Genomic DNA, 13,849 nt, shown 5'->3' on the forward strand with positions numbered 1-13,849 from the left:
TACAAAGCTGGGCTCCAAGGCTGAAGTGGGTAACGCAAGGCGTGGCGCAAGTGGCTGGTGTCCACTGTTTTATTACCAAACAGGCGATAGCTTGAAACCAGAATAGCTGCGATCTATGCTCTGCTTCATGAAGAGTGCATTTGCTGTTCGCTGCTCTTCATTGACGTCAGTGACAGCTGGCTATCAGTTAATCAAGTTTCTCATGGTGTACCTCAGTATCAACACCAGGGTACACGGTGCTTTTGAGGCCGCTAAGATGACACGTGCGCTACAGTGAGGCGTAGGCCAGTGGTCTGCGATGCCAGACTGAATAACGCTGAAACAACCCGTTTCAGTATTTGAAGGCATCAGGGATTAAGTTTGGTACCTTTGACAACTGAACACGAGTCTCTGGGTCATCTTGGTTCGCGGCTGATCGCATTCGTGCTGCCAAGAAGAATGAAGGCCGTCTTGGGCAGAAGACAGAGGCTCCTTGCGGGGTCGAGATGTAATTTTCCAAACTTCTTGTTATTCACGCCCGCATCCAGAATCAGATCATGGTGTTGACTCTTCTCCGCATTTGATATGTCGTTGGTGTCCAATGGGGAAGCTCGGATACGTTCCGACAGGAATGGAATTAACCCAACATCGCAAGCGTCCAGAACGAGACAGTTGGCATTGCGGGGCCTGACCCAAACTGCTGTCTTTTTTATCATCTCATGCGTGTGCTTCGTGACCATCAACGAGCTCTGCATTGCAACTTACTCATTTCGCCGACCGGTAACTCATAGCCGAATTGGCCGTGTAAGTGGTTGCTAGGGCTTAGTGATGGAGTCGAAAAGTGGAGTGACATCGCATATCAATCTGGCGTTAGATTCTTGGGGATCTTGGGAAAGAAAGCCCCCGCACTTGTTCCTTGGTAAGCCATAAAGCATGCAAGGTAAATCTATGCGCTGCAGGAGCCACGATCCACTGGTGGAGTGGTTGTCGAGCCTTGAACAGTCTTACCCCGTGATTTCGCAGGGTATTTGCCCAAGACGGAAATGGCTGTGGGCACTTTAGGAGGAGTGGTTCATTCGCCAGTAGCTGCTGACTAGCCGTTTGGCGTTGCTGACGTGACACGCGAGATACAAGCTTTCTGGAATATGCACAGCCAGCTGTGTTCGTACTCGTTTAGTGGCTGTTGCGAACAATACGATCCAAGCGCATACGCTCCAATAGAGATTGCTGCTCGTTTCGCAAGCATGTATGGAATAGGATGCCTGAGCCACGCTGCCTTACGACGACAATCATCTACTTCTCGAAAAGGGCGAATACTGCGAGTACAGTAAATGAGCTGTATGTTGATGAGCGGCTGAGGTGCGGTGATACCGTTTGCATTAGTAGCTTACACGAAACCGTCGTGAAGCGAAAACAGACGGCCTCGTGGACGCACGCGCGGCGGGATGAGCCCCAGTGGATTGCAGCAGCTCAAGACTGCCGACTCTTGATGATTCGAAGCGACGCAGAGTTATGTCCAGACAGAGCTAAAGGACCTGATCTAGCGGAGACATTTGTTTCCCTTCTGCAGGGCATTGATAAGCAGCCCCAACGAGGATCACCTACATCTCGCCAGTGTAACGCCCAGCCACTTGCAGGAAATAATTGGTTCGTTTGTGAAATCTTGAAAGAAAGCATCAGTATGGAATGGAGTCACTCAGCGGTGCTCAATCAGCGTGATAAACGGAGGCTAGAAGCGTCTAGGAACAGGCGACCAGACGCGGTCCCTACACATACGCGTCTTCGCTTGCTGCTTGCAACCGTCGTTTAATAGCGGTGATGTTGTGGCTGGAGCCGTGGTGGACAATACTCGGAAATCAGTTCGCCGGATATTGTTACAACCCATTCGGCGACTCGGCGAGTAAGCCTCAAACCGCACAACAGGGTACACAGTAAGGAGCCGTTGAGCCATTTTCTTGCGTCTTGTGAGGCCGAACAGCAGGGCTGCTTGACATGTGGACAGCGCGCGCTTTCGCAAACTTTTGCTCGGCCGAAGCCCCACGAGCGTTGTTTGGCGAAGGTCGCAGGGCTAACGTTATTAGTGACGAGTGAGTATGACGATGCTGATACAGGAAAAGGGTCTGCTGCGTGCCTGGACGCCAGGATGCCCGCGTTCGCGCGGTGAGTCGAGAGCTTCGTCCGAATTGAAAGCGCACCACCGGCGTTGGGGTAGCTCCGAAATCCGAGCCATCCTCCTCTCTGCGTGGTGATCTCCCGCCTGCGCTGGCGCTGCCGTTCTTCCACGCCCCTTCTAATAGGACACTTCGGGGGCTGTTGGATGCTGCTGCATTGTCGGACATTGCAGTACCCAAGTGTAGCTGCCCCTGCTCCTGGGTTGCGATGCTTCTGGGTTGCGAGTGTGGACCCAGCAACGTCCAGCATTCGGTCCGCTTGCGCGCTTTGTCACTGCTCGTTCCTCTCTCGTCGACTGAGCCCAGTGTCTTCGTAAGGTTGGCGCAGCGCCCGCCGATCCTAGACCCCTGTGCGGTCGAAAGTAATCCAACTCGCTCCGACGGCCGCTGGGTGGCCCGCCGAGGCAGCAGGTCCTGGCAAGGGTGGTTTAGTAGCCCGGCCCGAAGAGCGCATTATTACATTTTTATTACACGCTTCTGCCCGTCCCCAGCGCACACCTTAAGGCCGAGCGTCCGTTTGAACCTGCCCTCTGACGTGAACAGATATAATGCCATGGTGCCCACTCAGGCCACGCCGTATTTAGGTTCCAACTCCCGCCCACGTCCTCTGGTTTCACCCACTTGATGTCTCTGGCCCCCCACTAAGCAACCATTTAACATCACCATACCTCGCTACACCTATCTGCGCCCAAGACTAGTATAACATCTTCGAGGTACTTGAACTCACTGCCACCGACGCATGGCTTCACAAAGATCGAACTCCATGGAGGCTTCTCAAGACAACATCCGCAAGCGGGTGTGCAAGGCGTGCGATCGATGCCGTCTGAAAAAGTCCAAGGTATGTATTCGCTGAGGTTTGTCTTCGGCCCTTCTGATGGCGTATCAGTGTGATGGCGCTAGCCCATGCAGTCGATGCAAAGCAGACAACGCAATTTGCGTTTTTGGAGAGCGGAAAAAGTCCCAAGACAAGGTCTATCCCAAGGGGTAAGCTGAGGTTGTGATTTGGTCTTTGGCGCAGCTTGCTGACAATTGCAGCTATGTCGAGATGCTTGAACAGCAGCAGTCGCAACTCGTCGCAGGCCTGCGAGAGCTTTATTCCAGGTTAAAGCAAGGCCAGGGTTGGCCAGGTGCGCCGTTGCGCGAAGCTCAGGGTGGCCATCCGCTCACCCATGACATCCTTGAGAGGCTTGATCTGCTCCACTCTTCCAACGATGGCGGTAGGAATTATGAAGGTTTCGAGGAAGACTGTAATCGCATGCAGCAGAAGTTGCTTGAGCGAGGCGCACCATTCACTCGTCGGAGAGGATCGACGAGTTCCGACTCAGAGCACGACCACACTTCATCCGGTTCATCGTTCAGCGGTACACCGACAACCAAGACGATGCCCTTCACCGACCCCTTCGCACGTCATAACGCTCCGCCAACACCACCGATGAACAGCCCATTCCCGCGTCAGTCCCAGATCATATCACCGATCAAGCAGGAAGCACCGATGGTTGCGAACGGTTTCATGAGCCCCGGTGGTTTGGATCCTACGACTTTGTCGCGACAGAACTGGCAAACGGACACCATGATCATGGAAGAAACCCTCGACTTCGGGAAACCGATGTATGGGTTTGACACATATGGAAACTTTGACCAGAGTGCGATGATGCTGGATCCAATCGTAGTCAACGACCCCGCAATGCCCGACTGGAACACACCGAACGATTTGGACTTCAGCAGCTTCATAAATAATCAAGTGGGCGCGTGATTGGCTCCGGCACACTCTCCTACGTTCCAATACTTCTGTCCAGCGTTCAAGCGATTTGGGTAAAGATCTGCGAGGTTTTCCGGATTTGAATTTGTGGGTCTTCGGCGTTTAGGACAACGAGGCGGAGGTGTGTATTAATCATATGGGAACATCTCAGATGAAAGGACTGCCATGGCGGCACAGAGGCATTGTAAGGTTCACCATGACGTGGGCGATTTTCGCCGGTCTAATCCTTGGCGGATTATTATCAGGAGACATGCACACTGCTGACCAGGGGCGCCGCGCCGTGGCTGGGATCTGAGCTTGAGATTGGACAAGTCAAAGTCGTTGTTAATTTCAGCGACGAAATCGATGATAGCGAAGATTGTAACAAACTGTACGAAATCCGATCGCGTCGAAGCCGCAATTCTTTGCTTGTTTGATGATCGAGATCGTGATCGTGGCGCGAAGTCGAACTAAGCTATCTGTAGCAAGGGTTCCACGTGACTACCTGGTCGCGGGGCTTGAGCCTATCTCCTGCCCCCAGTGTGCTCCAGCCTCACATTTACCCAGGATGCGCCTACAACGCCAGTCACGAACACTGTAGCCGCTCAAGTCCACAATTCAATGGATACCGCATGGTCAACGATAGCCCGTGTGTGGAGGACGAACGGAGAAATTAACCTAGTATCGCCTGATTAGGCTAATCAAACGGTCCCGCACTCGTGATTCTGTGTACTTGAACCAAAAAACCCCACAACAGCCACCCCTCCTTACAGCACGAAAACATCTTCACTCGCCTCTGGACATCTACAGTACGGTGCTGTTACAGCGAACCCTAAAGTGTGTATGCTCCTCGCTTGCAAATCCATCAGCGTCATGCAAACCTTACATGATCAATATCGAAAGCGGATCAAACGAGGCTGAACGTGTAAAGAATATGGGCGGATGACGTATTTGACCCTTGCTGTGCTGTGAAGCTAACGGCGCATGCAGATTCCCTAGAACCTCAGACTTCGGAACGCCAATCCCATCCAATCAAATCGTCCTTGTGCCAACATCATGTCTACTGACAAGGCTTTCACATTCCTCCCGCTAGGAGCCATTATCCAGGAGTTCAAGGTCGCCGGGAAGAACATCGTGCAAGGGTTCTCTACCGCGGAGCATTACAAGTCCCACAATGCCCCTTACTTCGGTGAGACCATTGGGAGGATTGCCAACAGAACGGCGCATGGCAAGTTCGAATTGAACGGCCAGACGTATCAATTACCTGTTAACAACGGCCCAAACTCTCTTCACGGGGGTAATCTTGGATGGGGCAAATGCGAGTTCGAGGGACCTTTTGCTGTTGATCGGAACGGGAAGCAAGCTACCCTCTTTAAGTATCTTAGCAAACATGGAGAAGAAGGGTACCCTGGCACAGTCGAGGTCCGCGTCTGGTATGTACAGGAGAAGCTAAATGAGGACGGGTACCAGAAGGAGGTGCTACATATCGAGTACGAAGCAGAACTGGTGGGCGACGACGCTCCTGCGACCGCAATCAACATCACCAACCACAGGTAAGCAAGAGCAGTTGCGTGTGCATCTAAAAGGATTTGGCTAACACAGTTTTAGCTACTTCAATCTCAGTGGATCTTCTACTATCGCAGGTACTGAGGCCACTCTGATCACAAACAAATATCAGGTTGTCGACGATGGTGGGATCCCTACAGGACCCATCGAGGACTACCCAGGTGTCAATCCGAACAGTTCCTTCACTTTAGGCGAGAAGGAGCCTGACATCGATGACTGTTTCGTTGTCAACACCAACCCCGCCAGCGTCCCACTAGATACTCGAGACTCAGCTCTGCAAACGGTGGCTTCCTTCTTCCACCCTGAGTCCAGGATCCATCTTGAGGTAGCCACCACCGAGCCAGCTTTCCAGTTCTATACTGGCAAGTACATTGATGTTCCAGCTGTTGAAAGTCTCCCAGCACGTGGTGCCCGCTCTGCCTTCTGTGTTGAGCCCAGTCGCTACGTCAATGCTATCAATGTGCCTGAGTACAGAAGTATGACAATACTGAAGAAGGGTGAGATATACGGAAGCAAAATCGTTTATCGTGGATGGAAAGCGTAAACACTTCGCCTTCTTACTCGGTTCTCGTCAGAGATTGCGAACATCTGAGGGCATCAACAAGCCTACACTTTCAGTCTAGAATTGCCGCATCTACCAACATGTGGCCAACCCAATCAACCATATTTTTGCACTCGACCTCCGCATCATCAAGTCCAACAACCGGATTCTTTACTCAATACATCACAGGTCGTTATTGCAGAAGGTTCCTGCCCTCGCATCTACCGCAAATCAAGCAAGTCACTGTATCAAAACGTACGACATCCCACATTTACAAAGTAGTCGTTTGTTCCAGTACCACGATTTATGTTGCCGTTGCGAGGGGATGTCCGCAACCATCGAATGTGGTATCCGCTTTCTTTCACATGTGTGATACTATTCTATGCTTTGCGTTAATCTGTACCTTCTTCTACCATGTTTCTCGAAGCTCTGGACCTTGTGAACCTACACTAAGTTGGCACAGAGCGATGTTTGGTCCTGAACCGTCACCGCTTGACTACACATCCGTTTACCAAACACCGACCGCCTCCTGCGCTTCGTCCCGCCCGCCGGGGCGCGCCTATTGCACGGCCACATGGATTGCACGGCCACGAATGCACGACATCAGTACCACACCAACCTCACGATGCGTTTTAAAAGTCAATGTTTGCGCACATTCAATCTCATTGCCAACGCGGCTATTCGGCACATATCGGGCCTAAGATGACGAGCGTAGTTTGGACGCCACTCGATTGACAATTGGAGTCTAACGATGGCTCAAAGGAATCATTTTCGAGTCGATGTGAGTTGCAGAAGATGGCGGAAGCAATTCGGGTTGATCCCGGATCTCGAAGATCCGCATCTGATGCTGGTGGACCGGCGTCACCTGTGCACAGCTGGCCGAAAAAAGCTACCCCGCAGCTGCATGAGTCCAGACCTCTCTGTGGCCATTGCCACGTGCTTTAAGGCAGTGTTACCTCATCCGAGTCCACACGCAATCGTCACTGTACAGTACATTCATCACATGTTCAGAAGCGACGGCTTCATCTGTATGATAGTGTTTGATGGAGACCGCGTCGGCCTGACTGCGTACTTCGTATACCGAACACGATGTCACTAGCATTGCACGGAAATAAGAGTCGTTGCAATTTCGGTCCTTTGGGCGACACAAGACCACTACGGGCGAGGGTTATTCCCCCAAATAAGCTAGCTATCTGCTGGTTCGCGGTATCATCAAGATTCAAACAGTTTTCCTGGGAAGCAGATCTTGAGATCATGCCACGCACTATTTCTATCTACTGGCTTTTGGTCGGATTTCTCATACATTACATGATGGCCAGCATCCGATGGAAGCTACCGACAGTTGAAACCATCATACCATGGCGAAATTGCGCATATGAAGCTTGTTGTTGAGTTCGTACGAGCTCTAGGCCGACCGTCAACAAAGGAATATAGGCAGCTCGGCGAACAAGCGCGTTATTCGCCGGTCCCACTTGGCATATACTTGATCGCGCGAGGCGAAAACCTTGCAGCCTTATCCGGACGAACGTTGGATGTGTGCGGCCCGTTTCCGATGCTACTGTCGGATTCGACGTGCATACATGGGCGTTTCCAGAAAAATTCTCCGCAGAGGCATGCTACGTGCCAAGGCTTCTGCCCAGTAGCTCACTTCCGCGCTCCAGCAAATCGCGGAAACCTTGTGGACAAAGAAAGTACTTGCAAATTGCAAGTGTCCGAACACAAGGTACGTTGCGCACATTGTTAATTCCGGGCGCTGTTGTGAGCTTTGCAGCCACAGCTTTGATAAAAATCCTACATCATGTTCGTCGATGTGTAAGGCTTGGTATTGTGCATATGTAAGTGCACTTATAGTGCATTGTCACGCTTCCTAATGTGCGAGTAGCCCACAGACACCTCACTACTAATGCTCACGCTGCAGCGAAACGCTCCTAATGCCCCTCCCCAAATACCCCTTAGCCGTAATATTGGAACACCACCTCGATGTTCACACACGGATAGTCTTACCTAGCCTCAATGCACCGCATCGCGAGATGCCAACACCCGCGCTATCGATCGCGCCTATCTCATTTCTGGCTTGCTGTCCAAATGGCATGACAGTGAGGACTGCATTGCACCCATCATCTGCAGGTATTGGTGGCGTGAGCCTGACTAAAGCAAACTTGATTCGTGCGCGCGAGGATTCCTAGTGGGACGCGGGAGCTTAACCAGGGCACTGGTCGCAGCCCCGCGCGAAGTCTGGTCTCCCAGACCAGCGACGACGCGAGGCTCTTCGGCTCATGGGTGCTGCTACACCCGACTCCGAGCGCGATGTTGGGGCTTTCTGGAACGCGAGAGATCGCGGTGTGTGGGGACAGGGCGACGTCATGCCGCTGCTCGGGTGCGCCGTCCAGGAAGAAAACTTATCCCCGGGAGCTATCTTGGGGGGGTAGGGGATCGGAAAACTTGCTCGTGCAAGGGATGCGGTCGTCCGCCTTGGACAGGAGACGAGGCTGATATTGCCTGATGGGGATGATGTTGGTGCGAAAGTGATGCCGATCGATGATCGACATGGGGATTAGGTTCGTGTAGATAAGGCTGCGCTAGTTCGCTTTGGGTAGCGGTGAGGTGACTGCATATCGTGTGACTGATGTTTGACGTCTAACATTGGAAGGGGACTTGCAAATACCATGTGCGGAGAGAATACCACTGTGTAATGTGCCGGAAGTAATTGACCCTCTCGGATTGCGCAATCGCAACGATGGAGTGGGGGATTGAATATGGCTTGGAGGAATTAGGATATGCACGAGAATGTGCATACAATGGGTTTTCGATCTAGTCTGCCTGTCATAGACGACCGAGAACTTCAGCATATGCCGATCAGGTCACGTTCCGCTTGTGATTTGTGGTCAGCCTGGACATCGACAGCGACGGCCTTCATAGCCCCCGACCGCAATGAACCTTTTGTCGTTACTAGAAACTCTCATCAGCAAATGCTGACTTATGAAACTAAATTGGAAACTAGAAAATCACATACGATCTTTAGCGGCACGACAAAAAACATGGTTCTGTGTGTATACGGGAGTTCATGATAGGATTTCACACTTCGCTTACTGCGAGCTTCGTTGCTATGAACACGTCAACACCTCACTCGCATTTACTTCATACCACAATTCAGACCTAGATCAGTCGAAGTAGTTGTTGAACACAGAGAAAGAAAACCACAGCCCTTCAATGACGTGTACGAGCGAAAAGGTGTAGAAGTCGACGCCGCTTATGTAGACTGCTGAGAACTCCTTCCATACAAATAGTCCTTTGCCTCCATGAGAATTGTAAGTGTTTCTGTTTTGCAGTACTCTGGAATTGATGTCGTATGAGTGTGCCCGTGCATTAGGGACTTTCTGCTTGATTGTACACTGAGCAATCGAATCATCAAGGATATCCGGTCTATGTGTCTGCTGGGAAGGCCGAGATGTGGCAACGTTACACCCGATCATGACTTTTTGTCGCAGTTCAATCTACGTTACTATCGATCCTATTCGGACCGAGTCCTCATGGACTCCTGAGGATCGCGACAATTGTTATAATTCAGCTACTGAATCAGGAAACTCTGAATAGGCTAACTCCCCTGACGATCGCCTCACTATGGCTATATAGTTCAGTTAGAATCACAGTAATGCAACTTCAGTGAACCTTCAATATTTTCCATTGCACGATACCTACGGTCCTAAAATCGTCACACTTTTCCTCAGAAGCAAAGACCGCTGGTGGTCAGCTTCGTAGCGGAGCTACGCCTTCCTTGACACTCTGCAGATTGAGGACTGACTTAATATGCGATTAGTATTGCTTTCTGGTTCTTGTGGCGGATGAAGATAGGGTATCTCTGGTGAGGTGATTCACGGCATTGACTAGGTACCATTCCCATGTTAACGTTGAAAAAGTGAACTTCGGAAGATTGTGTTTAGATTCATCACACACAGAATATCAGACTCCTAATAGGGGTATCAAGTGACAGAAAAACTCCTCTCCCTGTTGCAAAAATTGATCGTGGTGCTACAAAAGAAGACACGTATTAAACTCCGTTAATGCAAAGCACCAGACCAAAAGAGAACAATCCCTTTCCGGCCTGTATATAAGCACAGAGAGGGATAATATCGCCAATTTCATCCGGTATCACAATCCTGAAGGGATACTCATGCAGCAAAGAACGTGAACCCTCCTTCCCGTCGCAAGTGTGCCTGCGGTTTGTACAATAAGACGTGTATGACGCCCGCAGATGCAAAATTGCCCGCTAAACGGAAGCTTTTCCCTCTCGGCCTGTATCCCGACGCCAACCCAATGTGGTATCAGATGCCTTGACGCACGCCCTATGTAGCATGTAGCAAGGTCTTGAATCCTTCCACTATTGCTGAAACGAGGATCGAACTGTTTGATGAAGACGAAGCGTCCTACGTGACAAGACTTCGTTCCAGACCGTATGTTGAGCGGAGCACGAAGTAACGCGGCGTCTTGCCAGGATTCATTGCTGAGACTGGTCGACTGTCCAGCTTCGGATACTTGGCGAGGATGACCCTGTCCGTGGCCGAACCTTCCTTTCCTTCATCGTACCTTCTTTGCTCAGCGTCACGGTAGTCCTTGTTCGCTTGAATGAGCCGTGGTATGCTAAATGCGACGATATCGTAATGTACTGAAGTGATGTTGTGATGGCTCGCCAGCATGTCCAGAGACCTTACGGACATTGTTGATATGGCGAGCAGTTGATCCCAACGCCGAGGAAATGATCGATGGTGTCGGGGTTGATTGGGATGTGATTCTCCCTTCCTGTTCGGTTTTCGACGACCAGCTCCTGGATACCTATGCGGCCCGGTGATGTCAGTATATGATAAAAGATGACCATCAACCCCGTGCACTCATGCAAGTGGAGGGACCTCGCGCTAGACCAGTCTATCGATTGGAAAGCAGTCAGATCGACAAGGGAGAAGTCGAATTCATCGAATCAGATAGCAGGGATGTTCTTTGTTGGGTGATCAGGAGAACCAAGCCCAACATCTCGCAGCGCATTCCCGAATATTGAATTTTTATGGGAAGCCATTCCGTGGCCTTCAATGGTTATCGATCCTTGCCATGTTGCAGCGTGTGCATACGGCTGGAGAATGGATTTGAGGGACTTCTTTGGCGTGCCATTAGCGATCTTGTCATCGTGAGCCAGATGCCCTTGCGACATTACATGCATTGATTGCATGGGATCTTCAATTGAGTTGAATATCACATCCAGCTTCAGGTCCATCACAGGCTTCGTTCCGTCCGGATTAAGCTTCATGGTAATCGCATTGTAGTTCGTCACCTCGGGAAAGTTGATTTCTCTAATTGATCGTCGTAACCTAGTTTCTGACTCGAGCTTCTGCAGAAGCTTCGCATGGTTTGTTGGGGACAGCTGTGATCCCGGTGGAAACCGTGATTGGGTTAGGGTCATAACCTTGAGGTAATACACAGTCGAAGAGAATGAGTCCTGTGCTTTGAAATTGTTTGGAGTATTGAGCTCGAGGAGTTCCATGATGCGATCGATCACGTACGGCCGCCACCTCTTATCGTCCGTCTCGAACGGCAGCTTGTATTTTTCGCGACGCATACAGTCGAGCTTTGCGACAAGCTCTAGGCCTGCCCTTTCCTGCAGGATCAAAGTGCTCTAGCAATACCTGTCAGTCGCGAATTCTGCGCGAAGCGGGAGGACGTACGAGCAGAATCCTTGGCATCCATCCCTCTGAGAGTGAATGATCAGATTTGTATGATTGTTCTGCCAACGCGCGCTAACCAGCCCCCTTCCCTCGCTCCGGCCATCTGAAATGTGTACATGCTGCAACGGAAAGGTCAAAAGTCTTGAAAAGCTGCAGTATCTGGAGCACCAAAGAGCTCGTTATATCTACTCCGCTATTCTCAGCCCCGTTGCCTTCCCGTCTCTCGTTGATCAATGGGGTTCATCCGGTACGTTCCTTTCCTTTCCGCCTCGAGTATAGCTGAATGGTGCGGAGACGCACGTCTCGCGTAGCATCAGCTATGCGTGAGTGCGCAGTAGAGGTATAGATTTGAGAGCAGGCCACGAAAGTCGGAGTCACGGGTGGGCAAGGATGCTTGGGTTGTGGGTTTTGGGTCCGCAAAGGTGTACGACATGGGATCGAGGGGACCATGATCCTGTAGAGGGATACTCAGGTGGCCTGTGGGTTCTGGATGCGATGGAAGATGTTCTATAGGATGCAGTATCGAAATTCATTCTTATTCTTGTTCGACAAGTCTTTCTACTTTTTCCGATTAACATGTATCCCACAGCCTGACGTCGTGGACGAGTCACGACTTGTTGCGTGTACTAGCTGTAGCTTTCCACAGCCGTGGGGCCGCGACTGGTGGGATGCATTCCTCCATTGTGACGTATGCTCTTGATGCGATTTGCGTTTCCGTGGGCCATGTCTACGTCAGCCAGGCACCCATGGTATATCGGACAGCATAATGTCCGTGATCCAGCCCTTCCCTGCCTGTCGTGGTTTCGAAACACGCAGCGCAATCTCGACCAGCCGGATGCTGTCATCTCTATTCGGCACCCGCGAATTACACGCTCGTTTTGTGGGTCGATTCGACTCATTGTTTCGGTGGGCGCTTCTGCCAGGTGAGCTCGCGGAACTGGTCTTTCAGCTCATCTCGGAAGTGATCGAAAGCGGAGGGGCCGGTGCCTTGTGTGCTATCAGCAACGATTACGACTGTATGTCGGCGCGCGTGGATGCGTACGTCCCAACCCGTTCTTGGCTTCCGTGTCGGGGATACGGTTGATCTTGCGGTACATCTTCTGGACGCCGCGATTGAACGTGGGGCTGCGGATGAGCTGTCCGTGTCGTCAGCATCGCGGGGAGCCGAATAGGGCGTGTGGGAGGAATGGCATACTTTCGCAACTGCCCAGGCCTGCATTGGCGGCGTTAGTGGTGCATGCACAGGGCGGGGCGGGGACACTGACTTCGAACAAGGCGAACCACGGCAGGCCCATGGCTGCTGTCACATCCACGCTTCCGCGCTGTCAGAGGTGATGGCGCAACCGCTGGCGGTGGCGCTGTGCGGGCGGCGGCGAGTGTGGTGAGGGAGCGACGGCGGCCGTTGGCAGGCGACGTGCTAAATCGGCTAGATGCATGCCACGCATCGAGAGCGAGGCCGCTGCGAACCACCGCCCTTGGGCGGGCCCTAGCCTGCGCACGCCCAGATCCGCCTAGAGAGCAGCCATGCCCACTGCCGCATGCCCCCGTGCTCCCTGCACTGCACTGCACTCCCTCCTGCCTGCCCGGCCTCAGCCAGCGTCCCCGTCGCCGCATCCGAGCCTCGACCCTCGACGCTCGGGCGCTCCCCACCACCAGATCGCGTGCAGCCCTGGCCGCCGACTCGCCGCGGACCCGGCGCCTCGGACCTCCTAGCCCAGTGGGCCGCACAATTGGGTCTCCCAAGCTTGTCGCTGCTCAGAAGGCCTGCAAAAGGCGTCCAGAGCACGCAGCGAGCGCGCAAGGAACCGGTGCCCAATCACGCCGACCTTGCCTCGCCCTGGCGACACAGCTGTGACGGATTACGGATCGCTCTGCGAGATCCGCGAGCTACTCGTACATACGACTGCATGCCCATGTGCTGTACAGCTCACACGCGCATTGCTCTGCAGACTGCCGACTAGAACCACGCCGCCAGCCTATCATCGCGCCGACTGCACGCCACCATCTGCCCAATACCGTCACAATTCCGCCCTCCAACTTTGTCGTGCCCCCGTTGCCAGAAGCGGCCGCCTCGTGCGCCGCCCATCGCAAGCTCGTCAAGCTGCATAAACTTCGCGCCCTCCGGCGCAAGGCCAGACTTGCA

At 52.4% G+C, this 13,849-nt stretch overlaps 10 protein-coding genes across 10 annotated transcripts; 6 read left to right on the forward strand and 4 right to left on the reverse strand.

Annotated features, from left to right (window-relative positions):
* Positions 1–985: 985 nt before the first annotated feature.
* Positions 986–1,837, forward strand: CC84DRAFT_899447 (uncharacterized protein). The gene has a single exon (XM_018187839.1). It carries the CDS (start codon positions 1,238–1,240, stop codon positions 1,787–1,789), a length of 552 nt encoding a protein of 183 aa, XP_018032966.1. The 5' UTR covers positions 986–1,237; the 3' UTR covers positions 1,790–1,837.
* A 49-nt stretch (positions 1,838–1,886) lies between these two features.
* On the reverse strand, positions 1,887–2,705 carry CC84DRAFT_1250355 (uncharacterized protein; the record flags this gene model as incomplete). Its single annotated transcript, XM_018184304.1, has 2 exons — positions 1,887–2,564; positions 2,649–2,705. The coding sequence occupies 2 exons, from the start codon at positions 2,703–2,705 to the stop codon at positions 1,887–1,889; spliced, it is 735 nt and encodes a 244-aa protein (XP_018032967.1).
* A 184-nt stretch (positions 2,706–2,889) lies between these two features.
* Positions 2,890–3,903, forward strand: CC84DRAFT_1188772 (uncharacterized protein; the record flags this gene model as incomplete). Its single annotated transcript, XM_018181007.1, has 3 exons — positions 2,890–2,988; positions 3,037–3,134; positions 3,186–3,903. 3 exons carry the CDS (start codon positions 2,890–2,892, stop codon positions 3,901–3,903), a joined length of 915 nt encoding a protein of 304 aa, XP_018032968.1.
* Positions 3,904–4,944: 1,041 nt separating this feature from the next.
* Positions 4,945–5,998, forward strand: CC84DRAFT_1096875 (galactose mutarotase-like protein; the record flags this gene model as incomplete). The annotated part of the gene is made up of 2 exons (XM_018174688.1): positions 4,945–5,441; positions 5,497–5,998. The coding sequence occupies 2 exons, from the start codon at positions 4,945–4,947 to the stop codon at positions 5,996–5,998; spliced, it is 999 nt and encodes a 332-aa protein (XP_018032969.1).
* A 1,234-nt stretch (positions 5,999–7,232) lies between these two features.
* On the forward strand, positions 7,233–8,153 carry CC84DRAFT_901472 (uncharacterized protein). Its single transcript, XM_018187845.1, has 2 exons — positions 7,233–7,718; positions 7,878–8,153. The coding sequence occupies exons 1-2, from the start codon at positions 7,371–7,373 to the stop codon at positions 8,001–8,003; spliced, it is 474 nt and encodes a 157-aa protein (XP_018032970.1). The 5' UTR covers positions 7,233–7,370; the 3' UTR covers positions 8,004–8,153.
* A 413-nt stretch (positions 8,154–8,566) lies between these two features.
* On the forward strand, positions 8,567–9,109 carry CC84DRAFT_899941 (uncharacterized protein). The gene has a single exon (XM_018187843.1). The coding sequence runs from the start codon at positions 8,773–8,775 to the stop codon at positions 9,061–9,063; it is 291 nt and encodes a 96-aa protein (XP_018032971.1). The 5' UTR covers positions 8,567–8,772; the 3' UTR covers positions 9,064–9,109.
* On the reverse strand, positions 9,110–9,611 carry CC84DRAFT_899940 (uncharacterized protein). Its single transcript, XM_018187842.1, has one exon. The coding sequence runs from the start codon at positions 9,466–9,468 to the stop codon at positions 9,157–9,159; it is 312 nt and encodes a 103-aa protein (XP_018032972.1). The 5' UTR covers positions 9,469–9,611; the 3' UTR covers positions 9,110–9,156.
* A 1,227-nt stretch (positions 9,612–10,838) lies between these two features.
* Positions 10,839–11,902, reverse strand: CC84DRAFT_901679 (uncharacterized protein). Its single transcript, XM_018187846.1, has 2 exons — positions 11,707–11,902; positions 10,839–11,657 (listed from the first exon to the last, which is right to left on the reverse strand). Exons 1-2 carry the CDS (start codon positions 11,722–11,724, stop codon positions 10,968–10,970), a joined length of 708 nt encoding a protein of 235 aa, XP_018032973.1. The 5' UTR covers positions 11,725–11,902; the 3' UTR covers positions 10,839–10,967.
* A 699-nt stretch (positions 11,903–12,601) lies between these two features.
* On the reverse strand, positions 12,602–13,001 carry CC84DRAFT_1219579 (uncharacterized protein; the record flags this gene model as incomplete). The annotated part of the gene is made up of 4 exons (XM_018183088.1): positions 12,602–12,693; positions 12,749–12,842; positions 12,902–12,919; positions 12,972–13,001. 4 exons carry the CDS (start codon positions 12,999–13,001, stop codon positions 12,602–12,604), a joined length of 234 nt encoding a protein of 77 aa, XP_018032974.1.
* Positions 13,002–13,025: 24 nt separating this feature from the next.
* On the forward strand, positions 13,026–13,839 carry CC84DRAFT_901948 (uncharacterized protein). Its single transcript, XM_018187848.1, has one exon. The coding sequence runs from the start codon at positions 13,245–13,247 to the stop codon at positions 13,665–13,667; it is 423 nt and encodes a 140-aa protein (XP_018032975.1). The 5' UTR covers positions 13,026–13,244; the 3' UTR covers positions 13,668–13,839.
* Positions 13,840–13,849: the final 10 nt, after the last annotated feature.

Source organism: Paraphaeosphaeria sporulosa (genome assembly GCF_001642045.1).
Source record: "Paraphaeosphaeria sporulosa strain AP3s5-JAC2a unplaced genomic scaffold CC84scaffold_8, whole genome shotgun sequence".
NCBI lineage: Eukaryota > Fungi > Ascomycota > Dothideomycetes > Pleosporales > Didymosphaeriaceae > Paraphaeosphaeria > Paraphaeosphaeria sporulosa.

Coding starts and splice junctions, on each gene's coding strand:
- CC84DRAFT_899447 (XM_018187839.1), top strand. CDS start 1,238: ATGCCTGAGCCACGCTGCCTTACGACGACAATCATCTACTTCTCGAAA.
- CC84DRAFT_901472 (XM_018187845.1), top strand. CDS start 7,371: ATGAAGCTTGTTGTTGAGTTCGTACGAGCTCTAGGCCGACCGTCAACA. Junction 7,719..7,877: donor TGCAAGTGTCCGAACACAAG/GTACGTTGCGCA, acceptor ATGTGCGAGTAG/CCCACAGACACCTCACTACT.
- CC84DRAFT_899941 (XM_018187843.1), top strand. CDS start 8,773: ATGCACGAGAATGTGCATACAATGGGTTTTCGATCTAGTCTGCCTGTC.
- CC84DRAFT_899940 (XM_018187842.1), bottom strand. CDS start 9,468: ATGATCGGGTGTAACGTTGCCACATCTCGGCCTTCCCAGCAGACACAT.
- CC84DRAFT_901948 (XM_018187848.1), top strand. CDS start 13,245: ATGCCCCCGTGCTCCCTGCACTGCACTGCACTCCCTCCTGCCTGCCCG.